Genomic DNA, 18,733 nt, shown 5'->3' with positions numbered 1-18,733 from the left:
CCCGGCCCCCCCCCCCGGCGCACAGTAGGAGGAGCTTCTGCAGGATCAGGAGGAGACGGGATCGGACGTGTTCAGACTCCAGGTTTAGGTTTCATGAATGCGCAGGTCTGGTTTGTAGCGGCGTCGTAGGTTTAGACACAGAGTTTGCATGTTCTCTGTGTGTCAGTTCCTCTAGAGTATTATTAGTTGTGTAACAGTACTTGACAATGCGAAAAGCTTTTAGTTTTTAACCTTTAAGAGGGCAATTTTACAGACTTATAGTGGTTGTAGTTTTGAAATAACTAAATATTCTCTAAAACAAACAAATATTTGATACTCTTACTTGCTCACTATTCACATTTTTGTCAATAAACAGATGAATATTCTGAATCACAGTTACTTATTTGTCCATCTACAGCTCAAGAAAAGGTAAGCACAATGAATATTTAACATATTTTAAGGTAACACTTGTTTAGGGGGGGTCACTTGTTAATCACTAAGTAGTAAATTATTTGCTAGTTTGTGGTTATTTAGCTATTAGTGATTGACCAATAAAATCTAAAATTACCACGTAACAACTATATTTAAATTGTTCTGAAACATATCCAGATCAAATCAAATCAAATCAATTTATTTTTGTAAGGCCCAAAAATCACAACAACAGTTGCCTCTGAGGGCCACAGGGAGAAATGAATCAACAATGTCTGTGGTGGCGATGGAGTCAGACAATGTCTGTGGTGGCGAGGGACGATGTCCCAGGGTCCTCTGTCCTTAGACTCTCCTTCTCGGCCAGGAAAAACTACAAAAAAAAACCTCTTTGGGAAAAAAACGTAGAAACCTGGAAGAGTTCCAGTGAAGGAGAGATCCGACTCTCACAGACGGACAGACGGACACGAGGAGACTGGAGCTGGACCCACTCTTCAGGCAGAAGAGGGACCGACTGAGGCGAACTGGACCCACTCTTCAGGCAGATGAGGGACCGTCTGAGTCGAGCTGGACCCACTCTTCAGGCAGAAGAGGGACCGTCGGAGGCGAGCTGGACCCACTCTTCAGGCAGACGAGGGACCGTCGGAGGCGAGCTGGACCCACTCTTCAGGCAGATGAGGGACCGACTGAGGCGAACTGGAGCCACTCTTCAGGCAGATGAGGGACCGTCCACACAGGGCAGGGACCACTTCACCAGGGGAGGGGCATCTGGGTCCACAGGTCCTCAGGAGTGAGAGAAAGAAAAGAAGGCGGTGAACAGTTTGCAAGTGGAATCAAAAAATAAATATTGTTTGATAGCATAAGTAGTCAGAAGAAGAAGAGGATAGTGCTCAAGCTGCCATACTTCCCCCAGCATAGTTACTCCTAGGGCAGCGTAGCTAAAGCTGTGGGTTTATGTTTCTGTTCCTAACTAGTCTGACCATAAGCGATTTCGAAGAGGAACGTTTTAAGCCTGGACTTAAATGAAGAGACTGTGTCAGCGTATTTAACATGGGTCGGGAGCTGATTCCATAACACAGGAGCTTGGTAGCTAAACGCTCTACCTCCTACAGTACTTTTAGAGACTCTTGGCACCACCAGAAGGCCAGCATTCTGAGAGCGAAGAGCTCTGTTTGGATGATATGGTTCTATAGCATCTTTGAGGTAGGATGGGGCCATGTCATTTATGGCTTTGTAGGTCAAGAGTAGAATTTTGAATTTGATTCTAGACTCGACGGGGAGCCAGTGAAGAGACTTCAGCACTGGCGTAATGTGCTCTCTTCTTTTTGTTCCTGTTAGTAATCTTGCTGCTGCATTTTGAACCAGTTGAAAGCTTTTTATGGAGCTTTTAGGACACGCTGCGAGCAGGAGTTACAGTAGTCTAATCTAGTCGTTACAAATGCATGGATAAGTTTTTCGGCATCACTTTTAGGCAGGATTCTTCTGATTTTGGCTCTTGTTGCGCAAATGGAAATAGGCTGTTTTACAAGCTTGATTTATATGAGCTTTAAATGAGAGCTCCTGGTCAAATAAGACTCCAAGGTTTCTTACAGTAGAACTGGAGGCTACACTGACATTGTCCAGTGTGACTATCTGCTCAGATAGAGCGTCTCGTAGATGCTTAGGGCCAAGCACAATGACCTCGGTTTTTTCAGGGTTAAGAAGCAGGTAGTTTAGTGTCATCCAGGTTTTTATCTCCTTCACACAAGCACTAAGTCTGTCTACTTGATCGCTCTGATCAGGTTTCATTGATAAATACAGCTGAGTGTCGTCTGCAGAGCAGTGGAAGTTAATGCCATGCTTTCTGATAATGTGGCCTAATGGTAGCATATAAAGAGTAAACAGAATTGGACCGAGTACCGAACCCTGTGGCACACCGTAAATTACTTTAGAGCTTGGTGAGGAGCTCTGGTTTACATTAACAAATTGGAACCTATCAGATAGATAGGATTTAAACCAGCTGAGGGCTGTTCCTCCAACACCTACATCACATTCTAACCTCTGCAGTAGAATGTTGTGGTCGATGGTGTCAAACGCTGCGCTGAGGTCCAACAGGACCAGGACTGAGACCAGTCCATCGTCAGCGGCTAATAACAAATCATTTGTGACTTTAACTAGTGCAGTTTCAGTGCTGTGGTGGGCTCTGAACCCTGACTGGAAAACTTCAAATAAGTTATTGTCCTGCAGGTGGCGACAAAGCTGTTTTACTACAACTTTTTCAAGGATTTTAGAGACGAAGGGAAGATTTGAAATAGGTCTGTAGTTTACCAATAGGTCGGGATCTAGATTAGGCTTTTTCAGAAGAGGTTTAATGACTGCATGTTTGAAGGACTGTGGAACATAGCCACTTTCGAGTGAAGTATTTATTATATTAAGAATAGGGTCTATAATTAGGGGGAGAATGTCTTTGAGGAGTCTGCTTGGAATGGGGTCTAGGACACAAGTTGAGCTTTTAGAGGACATAATGGCTGAAGTTATCTCTGCTTGATCAGCAGCTGTGAACCTTTCTAGGTTTACAGGTGGATTTATATGGGACGTTAGATTTACAGCTTGGGCTAGTTCAGGGCTAATAGCCGGGGTAATTTCATCTAATTTATCTCTGATTGTTTTTATTTTATTGTTAAAAAATAGGAGGAAATCATCAGAGCTAAGTGTAGCTGGGATTGAGGGCTCTACTGCACTGTGACAGTTTGTTAGCCTAGCTACAGTGCTGAAAAGGAATTTAGTGTTACTTTTGTTGACTTCTATTAGATTTGAATAATATCTGGTTTGGGCCTTACGCAGAGCCTGCTTATAGGACAGCAGGCAACTTTTCCATGCTTTTAGAGATTCTTCGGTGTGAGAGCGACGAAATAATCCCTCTAACTTTCTAACTTTTTGTTTATGTGAACGCAGTTCTTGGTTGTACCATGGGGAGGCGCGCTTTGGCCTAATGACCTTCTGTTTTAACGGCGCGACAACGTCAAGAGCAGACTTCAGAGAATTCATGGTCAAGTCGACACATTGATCACTTAAACTGGGACTAAAACTGTTCTCAGCAGGATCACATGACATGTCACTGAATATTGGCTCTATTATTTCTTTGAATTTTGAGATTTTTTCAGATATTGTCCTTTTCATTATAACTTTATTTTGTGGGACTGGATGATCTTTAAGAATAAACTGAAAGGTAATTAGGAAATGATCTGACAATATAGGGTTTTGAGGGAAGACAATGAGGTCACTAATCTCTGTTCCATACGTTAGGACAAGATCCAGAGTGTTCTTGTGAGTGTGAGTCGGTTTATTTACATTCTGAGTGAAACCAATGCTGTCTAACAAGGCGCTGAAGGCATTACTGAGAGCGTCATCACTCATGTTCACGTGGATATTAAAGTCTCCAACTATAACTATTTTATCCCAGGCTAACACTAAGTTTGATATAAAGTCAGAAAACTCTGTTAAAAACTCTGAATAGGGACCAGGAGATCGGTAGATAACTATGAACAAAACTCCTTTTAGGTTTTTCATATTTGGACATGTGATTGACAGCATAAGGCTTTCAAATGAGTGAAATGCATTGTTAGTTTTAGGGCTCATGAGTAGGCTTGAGTGTGAGATCACTGCCACACCACCACCTCGGCCTGTGCTCCTGGCAGTCTGAAAGTTAACATGGGTGGGTGGGGTGGACTCATTTAGTCTGACGTAGTCGTCTTGTTGAAGCCACGTTTCAGTTAGAGCTAGAAGATCTATGTTATAGTCACTAATTAATTCATTAACTAAGAGCGATTTGGAGGAAATTGCTCTAATGTTTAGCAGTCCACATTTTACGTGTTTATTCATTTGTGTATTTGTGTCATTTGTGATTGTTATTTTCCTTAAGTTATTTGGTCTGACGCCTGAAATATTTTTTCTGAGATGTGACTTTTTGGCATTATTTGTACGAGGGACACGAGGGACACACACAGTCTCTATCTGTCTTGAATCTGAACACTTCACAGGTAACAGAACGGGCGAGAGTTCAGCGACAGAGGAGCGTCTTGAACTGCTGCTCTGCACCTGGGGCTCATCCCTAGATGGTCACTTAACACGACTAAGACTATCGGTCAAATTCCGAACTAATAGGGATGTACCCTCCGAAGTCGGATGGATGCCATCCCTGCGTATGAGCCCGGGCTTTCCCCAAAACGCACTCCAGTTATCAATAAAGACAACGTTGTTTTGAGGGCACCATCTGGATAACCAGTTGTTGAATGCTGAGAGACGGCTGTACAATTCAGCATTGATCCGATTGGGCAGGGGACCAGAAAATATTACAGTGTGTGACATCGACTTCGCTAGGTCACACACCGCGGCTACTTGAACTTTGAGCACCTCTGATTGTCTCCGCCGGGCGTCGTTACCGCCTGCGTGAACCACGACTCGCCGGAAACGGGTCCTACTCCGCTTTAAGATCCTAAGGTTTCCTTCGATGTCACCCATTCTGGCCCCCGGGTAACACCTAACGCTAGCAGCTGGCAGCTTCACGTCTCTAACAATAGAACTCCCGATTACAAGAGTTTCTCTCGTGTGTTCAGCGGGCGTGTGATCGCTGAGGGGAGAAAACCTATTATAGACGTGAAGCTCACGGCGCTCTGAGGTTCGGCGTTTAGCGCCTTGTCCCCTCCGAACTGTCACAAAATGGTCCCTATTCTGTTCCTGGTCTAGTCCCGGCTGCACGGGAGACGCTGAGGGGCTGTGCTCGGCCTTACTGCTACTGCTAATGCTAATGCTACGCCCTGCAGCGCGGTCCGGTAGCCCTCGCGCTAAAACCGAACTATAACTGGACTTAAGCTCCTCTAAACAGCGGATCCGCGCTTCTAACTCCGTAACCCTGGCCTCCAAAACTACCACTACACTGCACTTCACGCACCTATCATCAGAGAAGGAGCCAGGGTTCTGACTCGACATATGACAGCTCAAACAGGTAAAGGTAGATCCAGCCATGACGCTAGCGGCTAGGCTACGCTAGGCTAGTTCAGGCTGGAGCTAGAAAGTGAGGAGGGCTTTTTAATCCACGAAATACTGAAAAGCGAGCGGCTTGAGGCTCCGGATTGTTTGCGGAGAAATCAAACGTTCACTTTCGTGTATATGATGCGTAAATAGTGTGTATAATTCGTGGATTAATCGGTAAAAGGCTCTAAGAACGAACAGCTCTGAAAACGCGACACACTCACCGGAAATGACGTCACTTCTTCTCTCAGATGAGCCCGATTCACCCTCACTTCTGCTGCTGAAGCCTCTACAGGCGCTCAGCAGTACTGCAGGAAGCTTGGTTCTTCTTCTCCTGCAGCTGCGCAGTCTGTGGGCGTGTTCAGAGGCCCTAACTGAGCTCAGTAATATAATGGTTTATGTCCAATAACATTTGTATTGGTAATAATTCAAACCACTGGCAAGTAAAATATTATCATACAGAATAAACATTTATAAATACTTTAAATGACTAAATGAACTGTATTTCCCGTCCGCAGCCTGCGACTCGTCCTGTGAGTCCTGCTTCCCCGATAAACCGCTCTGCACCAGCTGTCCCCCGGGAGCCGCACTGCATCGTGGGAAGTGTATTTCCGAGTGTCCGCCACAGCACTACAAGGACGCTCACGGCAGATGCAGAGGTGGGTCAGCGGAGGGAGAAACGCTCATGTCCTTCTGTTCACGTGAAGCGCCAAATGACCTCTCAGACGTTGTATTTGAATGAACTCTCAGACCATTATATTTGAATGAACTCTCAGACCGTTATATTTGAATGAACTCTCAGACCGTTATATTTGAATGAACTCTCACTCTTATATTTGAATGAACTCTCAGATTATCTTATTTGAATGACCTCTCAGGCCGTTAAATTTGAATGAACTCTCAGACGTTACATTTGAATGACCTCTCAGACGTTACATTTGAATGACCTCTCAGACGTTACATTTGAATGACCTCAGACGTTACATTTGAATGACCTCTCAGACGTTACATTTGAATGACCTCAGACGTTACATTTGAATGAACTCTCAGACGTTACATTTGAATGACCTCTCAGACGTTACATTTGAATGACCTCTCAGACGTTACATTTTAATGACCTCAGACGTTACATTTGAATGACCTCTCAGACGTTACATTTGAATGACCTCTCAGACGTTACATTTGAATGACCTCTCAGACGTTACATTTGAATGACCTCTCAGACGTTGTATTTGAATGAACTCTCAGACCGTTATATTTGAATGAACTCTCAGACCATTATATTTGAATGACCTCTCAGACTCTTATATTCAACACGCTCTCTCTCCAGTGTGCCACAGCTCGTGCTCATCTTGTTGGGGCCCCTCTGTGTCCCAGTGCTCAGACTGTCCCAGTGGAAAGTTCCTGCTTCAGGGCCAATGTGTGGAGTCGTGTGGAGAGGGACTGTACCCACAAGAGCAGTCCTGCCACAGTAAGTGCTAATGCTACTGCTACTGCTAATACTGCTACTACTGCTACTCCTAATACTGCTACTGCTACTACTGCTACTGCTACTGCTAATACTGCTACTACTGCTACTCCTAATACTGCTACTGCTACTACTGCTACTGCTACTGCTAATACTGCTACTACTGCTACTCCTAATACTGCTACTGCTACTACTAATACTGCTACTCCTAATACTGCTACTGCTACTACTGCTACTGCTACTGCTAATACTGCTACTACTGCTACTCCTAATACTGCTACTGCTACTACTGCTACTGCTACTGCTAATACTGCTACTGCTAATACTGCTACTGCTATTGCTATTGCTATTGCTACTGCTAATGCTGCTACTAATACTGCTACTGCTATTGCTATTGCTATTGCTATTGCTATTGCTACTGCTAATGCTGCTACTAATACTGCTACTGCTACTGCCACTGCTACTAATACTGCTACTGCTGATGCTACTGCTACTAATACTGCTGATGCTACTGCTAATACTGCTACTGCTACTAATGCTGCTACTACTGCTAATACTGCTACTGCTACTGCTACTGCTAATACTGATACTTATACTGCTGATGCTGATGCTGATGCTACTGCTACTGCTACTGCTACTGCTACTGCTACTGCTAATACTGCTACTGCTACTGCTACTTCTACTGCTGATGCTACTGCTGATGCTACTAATACTGCTGCTGGATTTGACTGACCCGCTCGGTGTGTTTTCCACAGACTGCCACCCGTCCTGCCGCTCCTGCGTGGGACCCCTGGCCTCCGACTGTGCGCTTTGTCCCAAACCCGAGCTGGTCCTGGTCCCTCAATATCCCAGCTCGCCGCACGGAGTCTGCGCCCCCAAGTGTCCCACGTACAGCTACACGGACCACCGCCACGTCTGCAGAGGTGAGGGGGGCAACGGTTAGCGTGCTAGTTGTTGTTAGCATACTAGTTGTTGTTACCATGCTGGTTGTTGTTAGCGTGCTAATTGTTGGTAGCGTGCTAGTTGTTGGTAGCGTGCTAGTTGTTGGTAGCGTGCTAGTTGTTGTTACCATGCTGGTTGTTGTTAGCATATTAGTTGTTGTTAGCGTGCTCGCGGTGTGTTCGTTTGTCGTATGTCGTTCAGCTGCGTCGCGTTTAAATGACAAACATGATGCGTTGTTTGTGTTGTTGTTTGCTCCTGAGTGCATTTCGTGTGGTAGCTCATGTTTTAGAACGTTAGCAAAAACAACTTTACAAAGACGACTTCATGGCGCTCTGGTGTTTCCCACGACAGGAATTTACTTGGGGCTCCATCTACTGGCCGAAGAGGGAATTACCTTTGTTTTTTTAATCCGTTTTTGTAAGCTTTCTCCTTGGAAAACACAAAATCGGCAGCAAAAACAATCATAATCTAATGGTGTTTATGTATGAAATTTCATTACATTTGGAGTATTTATTATTTATTATATATTTTATTTGTATTTTTTTAGTGCTCATAGTTTTACATCTGATCAGAGGGAAAACACTTAAAAACACATGAAACAGAACAGAAAAGGGCCAGAGAAGATTGCAAAGAAAAAAAAAAAGACATTTCACAGCTGAAATGAACAGAAGCTAGCTTGCCTCCGACGTGCTAATGCAGCCACGCAGTTGTAATGATGGTGATTTTGTCAGACAGAAAGACTCAAAACGAGTCCGGCGACGATTTATGAAGTTAAAAACGACGCAGAAGATTTTGGAATTGGAAATAGGACGTAACAAAACTGGGACAGAGTGTGAACAGTATTAATGAAATAAGCGTAAATGAAGCTAAATGCTACTCCAGCTGTTAGAACATGGAGGGGAAAAGTTAATTTCGCATAATACATGTCCTTTATAGATTTAGTGATATTTTTATTCACTAATGGAGTTCAACAGTCCGACGTGGTTTCCAGATGTACATTTCCAATTCACGTTTGCGATATATATATATATATAAAAAAAAAAATATATAAAAAAAAAAAAACGGAATTATTTTTTAATATAATAAAGTCAAATCTGTTTTGGCCCAGCTCAGATATATTTAAAAGTATTTATTCGGGTGAAAATGAGTCCATTGTGCGGTCTTTGCATTGCATTATATAGTGTTTTATACTACGTGAAGCTGGAAGCACGCTGTTAGCATGCTAGTTGTTGTTAGCGTGCTAGTTGCCTCAGAGCTGATTAGCCCCGAGCAAAACTGTTTTTATGTATATATTATTTTTGGGGGGGGGGATATTTGTATAAAATGTCCTCCCAGAACAGAGCGGCTTTAATTTTTGTACTTTAATGTGTACGTGTATTTTAATGTACTTTAATGTGTACGTGTAAAGTACATTAATGTGTACGTGTATTTTAATGTACTTCAATGTGTACGTGTAAAGTACATTCATGTGTACGTGTATTTTAATGTACTTTAATGTGTACGTGTATTTTAATGTATACTCACTCCAGTCATTCGTCAGATACGACTCACTTTTCCTCGTTTTTGAGGTTTATCTTATGAGTAAAGTAGTAGTTTTTACCTGGATGTCTTTACTTTTACTTGATATATTTTTGACTAAACAGAACTCTAAGGTACTCCTCTCATCCAAAACTATTGAAACTAAACAAATATGAAAAGACCGACTCTGGTTCGGCATTTATTTGGTCCTGACGATTCATCTTCCAAAACTGAAGCTTGTTAGACTAAAAATGAGAAATCGATATAAAAGTCCTGTCACATTTTGTTGTTTCGGAGAACAAACTGAGCATTATTCATCCCAGAATGTTCCATTTGACGGAAAATAATAGATTCACAGCTTTTATTTTTACATCTACGGTGTCCAGCAGCTTCTTTTTACCAGACGTGGACGACAATAAAAGAAAAGTCAGCGATGACTCGATGTCCGAGGGCCAAACGTGATTGGCCACCGGTCGTCCACATTTAAACCGTATTTTTCTCAATAAAACAGCAAAAACAATCGAAACGGCGCCGATTTACGCTTAATTATAACTGTCAAAACGTACTCTGCGTGAACCTCGATGGAAGCGGACGCCTGTCGAATAATCAGATTGAAAACAGCTTGTCTCTCTTCTTTCCCCCGACCGGACAAAACCTCCCGCGACGCCCAAACACATGCTAACGTTTCACCGCGGCTAATTAGACCGGCGTGATGATGGCCGCCGTGGCAGGACGTCCCCGTGTCGGAGTCGTGCGCCACGTGCCGTCTTTTCAATTACTTCCTGGAAATGGGGGTGTTGGGAAGCCGCCGCCCAGGACCCCGCTCCGCCTCATTTCGGATGCTAAGCGCGTCGTTCACAGTCGCGGCGCTCAAAATATTCTTCCTTTGAAGCGGAAATCTGATTATTCTAAAACATTTTTAACCTCGTTTTCCTCCGCCGCCTTTGCACGTAAACAAGCCGTCGCTGAACTACGAGTGCGGCGAGCGGGAAAGACAAGAGGACCTTTGTTTGCAGCGCACAGTGAATAAGTGTGAATAAGTGTAAATAAGTGTGAGTAAGTGTGAATAAGTGTGAGTGAGCGTGAGTGAGCGTGAGTGAGCGTGAGTGAGCGTGATCGAGCGTGATCGAGCGTTAGTCTGAGTGAGTGTGAGTGAGCGTGATCGAACGTGAGTCTGAGTGAGTGTGAGTGAGTGTGAGTGAGCGTGAATGAGCGTGAATGAGCGTGAGTCTGAGTGAGTCTGAGTGAGTGTGAGTGAGCGTTATCGAGCGTGAGTCTGAGTGAGTGTGAGTGAGCGTGAGTGAGCGTGAATGAGCGTGAGTCTGAGTGAGTCTGAGTGAGTGTGAGTGAGTGTGAGTGAGCGTGAGTGAGCGTGATCGAGCGTGAGTCTGAGTGAGTGTGAGTGAGCGTGAGTGAGCGTGATCGAGCGTGAGTCTGAGTGAGTGTGAGTGAGTGTGAGTGAGCGTGAGTCTGAGTGAGTCTGAGTGAGTCTGAGTGAGCGTGAGTGAGCGTGATCGAGCGTGATCGAGCGTGAGTCTGAGTGAGTCTGAGTGAGTGTGAGTGAGTCTGAGTGAGCGTGAGTGAGCGTGATCGAGCGTGATCGAGCGTGAGTCTGAGTGAGTGTGAGTGAGCGTGATCGAACGTGAGTCTGAGTGAGTGTGAGTGAGTGTGAGTGAGCGTGAATGAGCGTGAATGAGCGTGAGTCTGAGTGAGTCTGAGTGAGTGTGAGTGAGCGTGAATGAGCGTGAGTCTGAGTGAGTCTGAGTGAGTGTGAGTGAGTGTGAGTGAGCGTGAGTGAGCGTGATCGAGCGTGAGTCTGAGTGAGTGTGAGTGAGCGTGAGTGAGCGTGATCGAGCGTGAGTCTGAGTGAGTGAGTGTGAGTGAGTGTGAGTGAGTGTGAGTGAGCGTGAGTCTGAGTGAGTCTGAGTGAGTGTGAGTGAGTCTGAGTGAGCGTGAGTGAGCGTGATCGAGCGTGATCGAGCGTGAGTCTGAGTGAGTCTGAGTGAGTGTGAGTGAGTCTGAGTGAGCGTGAGTGAGCGTGATCGAGCGTGATCGAGCGTTAGTCTGAGTGAGTGTGAGTGAGCGTGATCGAACGTGAGTCTGAGTGAGTGTGAGTGAGCGTGAGTGAGCGTGAATGAGCGTGAATGAGCGTGAGTCTGAGTGAGTCTGAGTGAGTGTGAGTGAGCGTTATCGAGCGTGAGTCTGAGTGAGTGTGAGTGAGCGTGAGTGAGCGTGAATGAGCGTGAGTCTGAGTGAGTCTGAGTGAGTGTGAGTGAGTGTGAGTGAGTGTGAGTGAGCGTGAGTGAGCGTGATCGAGCGTGAGTCTGAGTGAGTGTGAGTGAGCGTGAGTGAGCGTGATCGAGCGTGAGTCTGAGTGAGTGTGAGTGAGTGTGAGTGAGCGTGAGTCTGAGTGAGTCTGAGTGAGTGTGAGTGAGTCTGAGTGAGCGTGAGTGAGCGTGATCGAGCGTGATCGAGCGTGAGTCTGAGTGAGTGTGAGTGAGCGTGATCGAACGTGAGTCTGAGTGAGTGTGAGTGAGTGTGAGTAAGCGTGAATGAGCGTGAAAAGCGTCGACTTTCTAACGATCCAACCGCCCGAAGCACGAGCGGCGTGTGGTGAGCGCGGGGGAGGCGGGGGGAGGCGGGGGCGAGCGCGGGGGAGGCGGGGGGCGAGCGCGGGGGAGGCGGGGGCGAGCGCGGGGGCGAGCGCGGGGGAGGCGGGGGCGAGTGCGGGGGGGAACAGGGGCCGTCAGGTAAAAGTAATGGCGTCCCGTTGCTAAAGCGCTCACCACACGCCGCTCGTGCTTCGGGCGGTTGGATCGTTAGAAAGTCGACGCTTTTCACACCTGCTCAAAACTCACGATACTTTTACAGGTACTTGTACTTGTACTTGTACCGTGTGTTGCCGCGTTCCCGTCGCACTAGCGGGTCAACGTTTGGAACGTGGCTGCTCCTGCGTTTGTGCACAGGCAGTTCAAATATTGATAGTTCTTGGGTTATTTTCCCTTTAGTTGCTTTTGTTTTAATTTATTTAATTTTTTTTATAAAAAAAAATAAGGTACTTCAAAATCATATAAAAGTAAAAAGAAGAGAACTTGAAGAGAAACTGTCTGGAGGCAACATCGGCTTTTATAAATGCAATATAATGTCATTTGAAGGACAAAAGGTCACACAATCTGGTGTTTTTAAAAAGGAAAGACACAAAAGTGAAACTAAATCTGAAATACACAGATCACAAGAGACTGTTACTACACAGTCACTGTAAACATCACATCTGGAAGTGGCACTGGTAAAAAAGAAAAAGAAAAAAAGAGGCATTAAAACATTATATATATATATGTGTTTTGCTGCTGTACTTTATCAATTTTGCAATATTGGATAAATCGCAATAACAATTGTCCACCGTAGTTCATTTTCAAATTAAGTCCAAATGTCTTTTTTGTTTGTTTTCATTATTTTAAACATTTATTATTTTGTATTTGTATTTTGTATTTTTTATTTAAATTTATTTAAATTATTTTACATTTTATTTTAAATTTTATAATTGTAATTATTTTTATTTTTTATTATTATTTTTATTATAATTATCTTTTCATGTATATTTTTTTCAATTTCACATCTTTACGGTGTATTTATATAGCGCTTGTTGAAAGTTACCATTTCCGTCCTGGATTGTCGGAACAGTGCGTCCTCCTGTTTCCTCGTGTCGGCCGTGTTTCCTGTCGCCGTCACTCTGCTCCAAAAGTGTCCATCCATTGTGTCCACGGCAGGAGTTCTGAGTCCCAGAGACGCCTCGTTCACCACAGGACGGTCCCGGGACACGCGACAGCCACTGTTTCTCCAGCACTTTGCGTTTCCGTGTGATTAACGAGCACTTTGACGTGTTTGTGAGTTCCAGACTGCGACCCGTCCTGCCTGCAGTGCGCCGGGCCCTCCGCGGACGCCTGCGTCTCCTGCCCCTCGCTCAGCTCTCTGCTCCGGGGCCGCTGTGTGCCCCAGTGTCCGGAGGGGCGCCACAGCCAGGACGGGCACTGCCAAGGTACGAGTGCAGCCGCCCGCCACAGACTCTTTAAGTATAGTTTTACTCCGATCGAGCAGGAAGTGACATCACAACAGGGACACTCATACAGGAAGTGACATCACACTAGGGACACTCATACAGGAAGTGACATCACAGCAGGGACACTCATACAGGAAGTGACATCACACCATGGACACTCATACAGGAAGTGACATCACACCAGGGACACTCATCCAGGAAGTGACATCACACCAGGGACACTCATCCAGGAAGTGACATCACACCAGGGACACTCATCCAGGAAGTTACATCACACCAGGGACACTCATACAGGAAGTGACATCACACTAGGGACACTCATACAGGAAGTGACATCACACCAGGGACACTCATACAGGAAGTGACATCACACCAGGGACACTCATACATGAAGTGACATCACAGCAGGGACACTCATACAGGAAGTGACATCACACCATGAACACTCATACAGGAAGTGACATCACACCAGGGACACTCATACAGGAAGTGACATCACACCAGGGACACTCATACAGGAAGTTACATCACACCAGGGACACTCATACAGGAAGTGACATCACACTAGGGACACTCATACAGGAAGTGACATCACACCAGGGACACTCATACAGGAAGTGACATCACACTAGGGACACTCATACAGGAAGTGACATCACAGCAGGGACACTCATACAGGAAGTGACATCACACCATGGACACTCATACAGGAAGTGACATCACACCAGCGACACTCATACAGGAAGTTACATCACACCAGGGACACTCATACAGGAAGTGACATCACACTAGGGACACTCATACAGGAAGTGACATCACACCAGGGACACTCATACAGGAAGTGACATCACACTAGGGACACTCATACAGGAAGTGACATCACAGCAGGGACACTCATACAGGAAGTGACATCACAACCTGGACACTCATACAGGAAGTGACATCACACCAGGGACACTCATACAGGAAGTGACATCACACCAGGGACACTCATACAGGAAGTGACATCACACCGGGGACACTCATACAGGAAGTGACATCACATCAGGGACACTCATACAGGAAGTGACATCACACCAGGGACACTCATACAGGAAGTGACATCACACCAGGGACACTCATACAGGAAGTGACATCATACTAGGGACACTCATACAGGAAGTGACATCACACCGGGGACACTCATACAGGAAGTGACATCACACCGGGGACACTCATACAGGAAGTGACATCACACCAGGGACACTCATACAGGAAGTGACATCACACCAGGGACACTCATACAGGAAGTGACACCACACCAGGGACACTCATACAGGAAGTGACGTCACACCAGGGACACTCATACAGGAAGTGACATCACACCGGGGACACTCATACAGGAAGTGACATCATACTAGGGACACTCATACAGGAAGTGACATCACACCGGGGACACTCATACAGGAAGTGACGTCACACCAGGGACACTCATACAGGAAGTGACATCACATCAGGGACACTCATACAGGAAGTGAAATCACACCAGGGACACTCATACAGGAAGTGACATCATACTAGGGACACTCATACAGGAAGTGACACCACACCAGGGACACTCATACAGGAAGTGACGTCACATCAGGGACACTCATACAGGAAGTGACATCACATCAGGGACACTCATACAGGAAGTGACATCACATCAGGGACACTAATACAGGAAGTGACATCACACTCATTCCAGTCAAAGTTTATGCAGAATTTACACAAAGAAACAACTGTTTTTAACTCTTTAAACATTAATTCAACAAAATAAAGTCATTCTCATTTATTTTATTTGTCAAATTAAAAAAAATTGTGACATTAGATGAGTTTTGGCCCAGTGTTTGCTGGGTAATGTCCTGTGATGTCATCAATTACAAACAGGAAGTGAAATTATAAACCTAAAAAATGTGCTTAACATTTTTGTGATTTTTAGCAAAATTAAAAATATATTTTTCTTAACTGCATTTTAGTTCAATGAGTCGTCCGACCTGTAGGGGGCGCTTTAATCCTGCGGCTATGCTAATAAACGTTAGCCTACTTGCAGACGTTTAGTTGAAGAGTTATTTCTAGCTCGTTCATTGTGACGTTCATATTTGTTGTGGTGAAGTGTGTTCATATTTGTTGTGGTGAAGTGTGTTCATATTTGTTGTGTTGAAGTGTGTTCATATTTGTTGTGTTGAAGTGTGTTCATATTTGTTGTGTTGAAGTGTGTTCATATTTGTTGTGTTGTGCCGTTGTGTGTCGCAGAGTGCCACCCCTCGTGCCGCTCCTGCTCGGGCTCGTCCCAGGCCGACTGCACGTCCTGTTCCCCTGGAGCGTCTCTGCACGCCGGCTTCTGCAGGACCAGCTGTGGAGAGGGCCAGTACCTCCAGCCCACCACCAGGGGCTGCGTCAGTAAGTCACACACACACGCTTTATATGACTCAGGGCTCACAGAGGTCGCAGGGGTCACAGGGGTCACAGGGGTCACAGGAGTCCAGTTTGGGAAAGTGTTCACAAGTCACGGGCTTACGTTTACAATTACCGTATTTTCCGGACTATAAGTCGCACTGGAGTATAAGTCGCACCAGCATAGAAATGCATAATAGCGAAGAAAAAAACATATATAAGTCGCACTGGAGGATGAAATGCAGTTACAAGTGTGAAAATAACAAATAATATCACATATAAGTCGCTCCGCAGTATAAGTATAAATATATAAGTATAAGTCGCACCCCGAATGAAAAAAGGTGTAACTTATAGTCTGGAAAATACGGTAGTTCTTTTCACAATATGTCAAATAAATTAATTTTATCTCAAATAGGGATTGTTTTGCGATAAATTATTATACTGTTATTATACTGTTATTATACTGTTAGTTATAGTTTTTTCTTTTTTCCCGGTCTATTGTTGTTTATCTATGTTCAAATATTTTTTAAAAGGCAAGAAAAAAAAGAATAGAACTATTTTGAATATTTTTGTAATTTCACATCAATAGTAGAAAAAGCTTCAGTTGTTTCATCTGGACTCAGTTTGAAAAAATAGACGTTTCGACTCTCATCCAAGAGTCATTGTCAATAACAGAATTTAGGTCGAGAACTCCGATATTAATACTGTTCTGTGGTAAGACCCGCCCATTGGGCGGAGCCTTCCTGAAGTAGAAAGAGTTGTTTGTTTCAACAGAAACTCCCCCTTGTATCTACCGAGCCTATTCAGAATCTTAATGGGCTATTAGAGTCCTCTTTGTCTTTGTGAGACCCTGGCTCAACCACCCTGAGTACCTGATTAACATCTGAATGTCCTCTACCTTTCCAGGGGTTCAGAATCCCATTATAAATAACAGGAAGATGAAACCTAAGCCCTTCATTTCTGTTTAAAGAAGGTCTTTCTTTTTTAACAAAAATAGCTTCCTTGACTCCTCTTTCAAACCATCTTTTCTCCTGCTTAAAACCTTCACCTCACCGTCTTCAAACGAGTGATTAGAGGCTTCAAGATGGAGATGCACGGCGCTCTGAGGTCCTGAACTTGTATTTCTTCTGTGCTGATAAAGCCTCTTGTGTAGAGGCTGTTTCGTCTCACCTATGTAACGTTCTTTACAACTTTCGTCACTGCATTGGATCGAATAAACTACATTGCTCTGTTTTTGAGACGAAACAGCCTCTAAAGGTAAAGGACATTCAGATGCTAATCAGGTCCTCAGGGTGGTTGAGCCAGGGTCTCACAAAGACAAAGAGGATTCTAATAGCCCATTAAGATTCTGAATAGGCTCGGTAGATACAAGGGGGAGTTTCTGTTGAAACAAACAACTCTTTCTACTTCAGGAAGGCTCCTCCCAATGGGCGGGTCTTACCACAGAACAGTATTAATATCGGAGTTCTCGACCTAAATTCTGTTATTGACAATGACTCTTGAATGAGAGTCGAAACGTCTATTTTTTCAAACTGAGTCCAGATGACTACAACTGAAGCTTTTTCTACTATGGAACACGCCTGGACGAATGAGGGATTACACCGACTTCACATCAATAGGTTTTTAAAAAAAAAATTGTGAATATGTTTTAAATATATATATATATATATATATATATATATATATATATATATATATATATATATATATATATAAATATATATATATTAATAATAATAATAATAATAATAAATGTTTCTCAATAAAAAATAAATGCCATAGAATTTAAAATAGATTAATACATGTAAAAAAAACAGCTAGATTAAAGATTTACGCATATTTTTTCACAATTTTGGCGCAGACTTTGAACAGTTTGATGCACGATTGCAATTTGACACATAAAGACAAAAAATAAACACAAAAAGTCACATACAAAATACAAAAAGACATAAAACAACACAAAAGATACATAAAAACACATAAGGACAGATAAAAAAAACAAAAAGACAAATAAAAAACACTAAAGGACGCACAAAAGACACACAAAAGTCACATGAGATACATATAGACACACAAAAGATATAAAAACGAATAAAGACACACAAAAACACATAAAGAAACAAAACACATAAAGACATAAAAGACACATAAAAAAACACATAAAAACACTAAGACACATAAAAGACACATAAAAACACATAAAAACACATAAAAGACACACAAAAAACACATAAAGACATAAAAGACACACAGAGACACATAAAAACACAAAGACACTTAAAAGACACATAAAAAACACAAGACATAAAAAACACACAGAGAGACATAAAAACACAAGACACAGTAAAAAAAAAACACAAAGACACTTAGAAAAACACAGACACATTAAAAACGCATAAAAGACACAGACACATAAAGACACATAAAGACACATAAAAGACACATAAAAAAACACAGAAACATAAAAGAATCATAAAAGAACACAAGACACATAAAAAAACACATAAAGACACATAAAAGACACATAAAGACACATAAAAGACACATAAAGACACATAAAGACACATAAAAAGACACATAAAGACACATAAAGACACATAAAAGACACATAAAAAACACAAGACACATAAAAAAAAAACACATAAAGACACATAAAGACACATAAAAAGACACATAAAGACATAAAAACACAGACACACACAAACTGTATGTGAGAGTGATGATGAGTCCTTCCTTAGAGTCAGTTTGTTTTTATTTACTCTTAAAGGTTGAATGGACGATTTTTTTGGCCCAAATTTTGTATCATATTTCCTCGTGGCGTGGATAAATCATTAGTCCTGCCACGTATCAATCATAAAACGCACCTATCGCTCACCTGCAGCTGCGTGCGGCTCGTCCCCACGTTTCCGCGTGCCTAA

General features: G+C 43.5%; 1 protein-coding gene across 1 annotated transcript in view; it reads left to right on the top strand.

Moving 5' to 3' along the window:
* The window catches only part of fras1 (Fraser extracellular matrix complex subunit 1), a gene marked incomplete at its 5' end in the record, with an annotated part of 267,524 nt that overhangs the window by 58,949 nt on the left and 189,842 nt on the right, over nt 1–18,733 (top strand). Inside the window, 5 exons of the mRNA XM_072432991.1 lie at nt 5,934–6,074; nt 6,746–6,886; nt 7,639–7,806; nt 13,239–13,379; nt 15,675–15,821. Of these exons, the coding sequence (XP_072289092.1) occupies nt 5,934–6,074; nt 6,746–6,886; nt 7,639–7,806; nt 13,239–13,379; nt 15,675–15,821 (738 nt within the window). The remainder of the gene's footprint in view (nt 1–5,933; nt 6,075–6,745; nt 6,887–7,638; nt 7,807–13,238; nt 13,380–15,674; nt 15,822–18,733) is intronic.

Source organism: Eucyclogobius newberryi, unplaced genomic scaffold (genome assembly GCF_026437365.1).
Source record: "Eucyclogobius newberryi isolate DKJ021-1_F unplaced genomic scaffold, fEucNew1.0.hap1 SCAF_6, whole genome shotgun sequence".
NCBI lineage: Eukaryota > Metazoa > Chordata > Actinopteri > Gobiiformes > Gobiidae > Eucyclogobius > Eucyclogobius newberryi.
The sequence above is the reverse complement of the archived record's forward strand: the minus strand, read 5'-3'. Positions and strand labels throughout refer to the sequence as shown.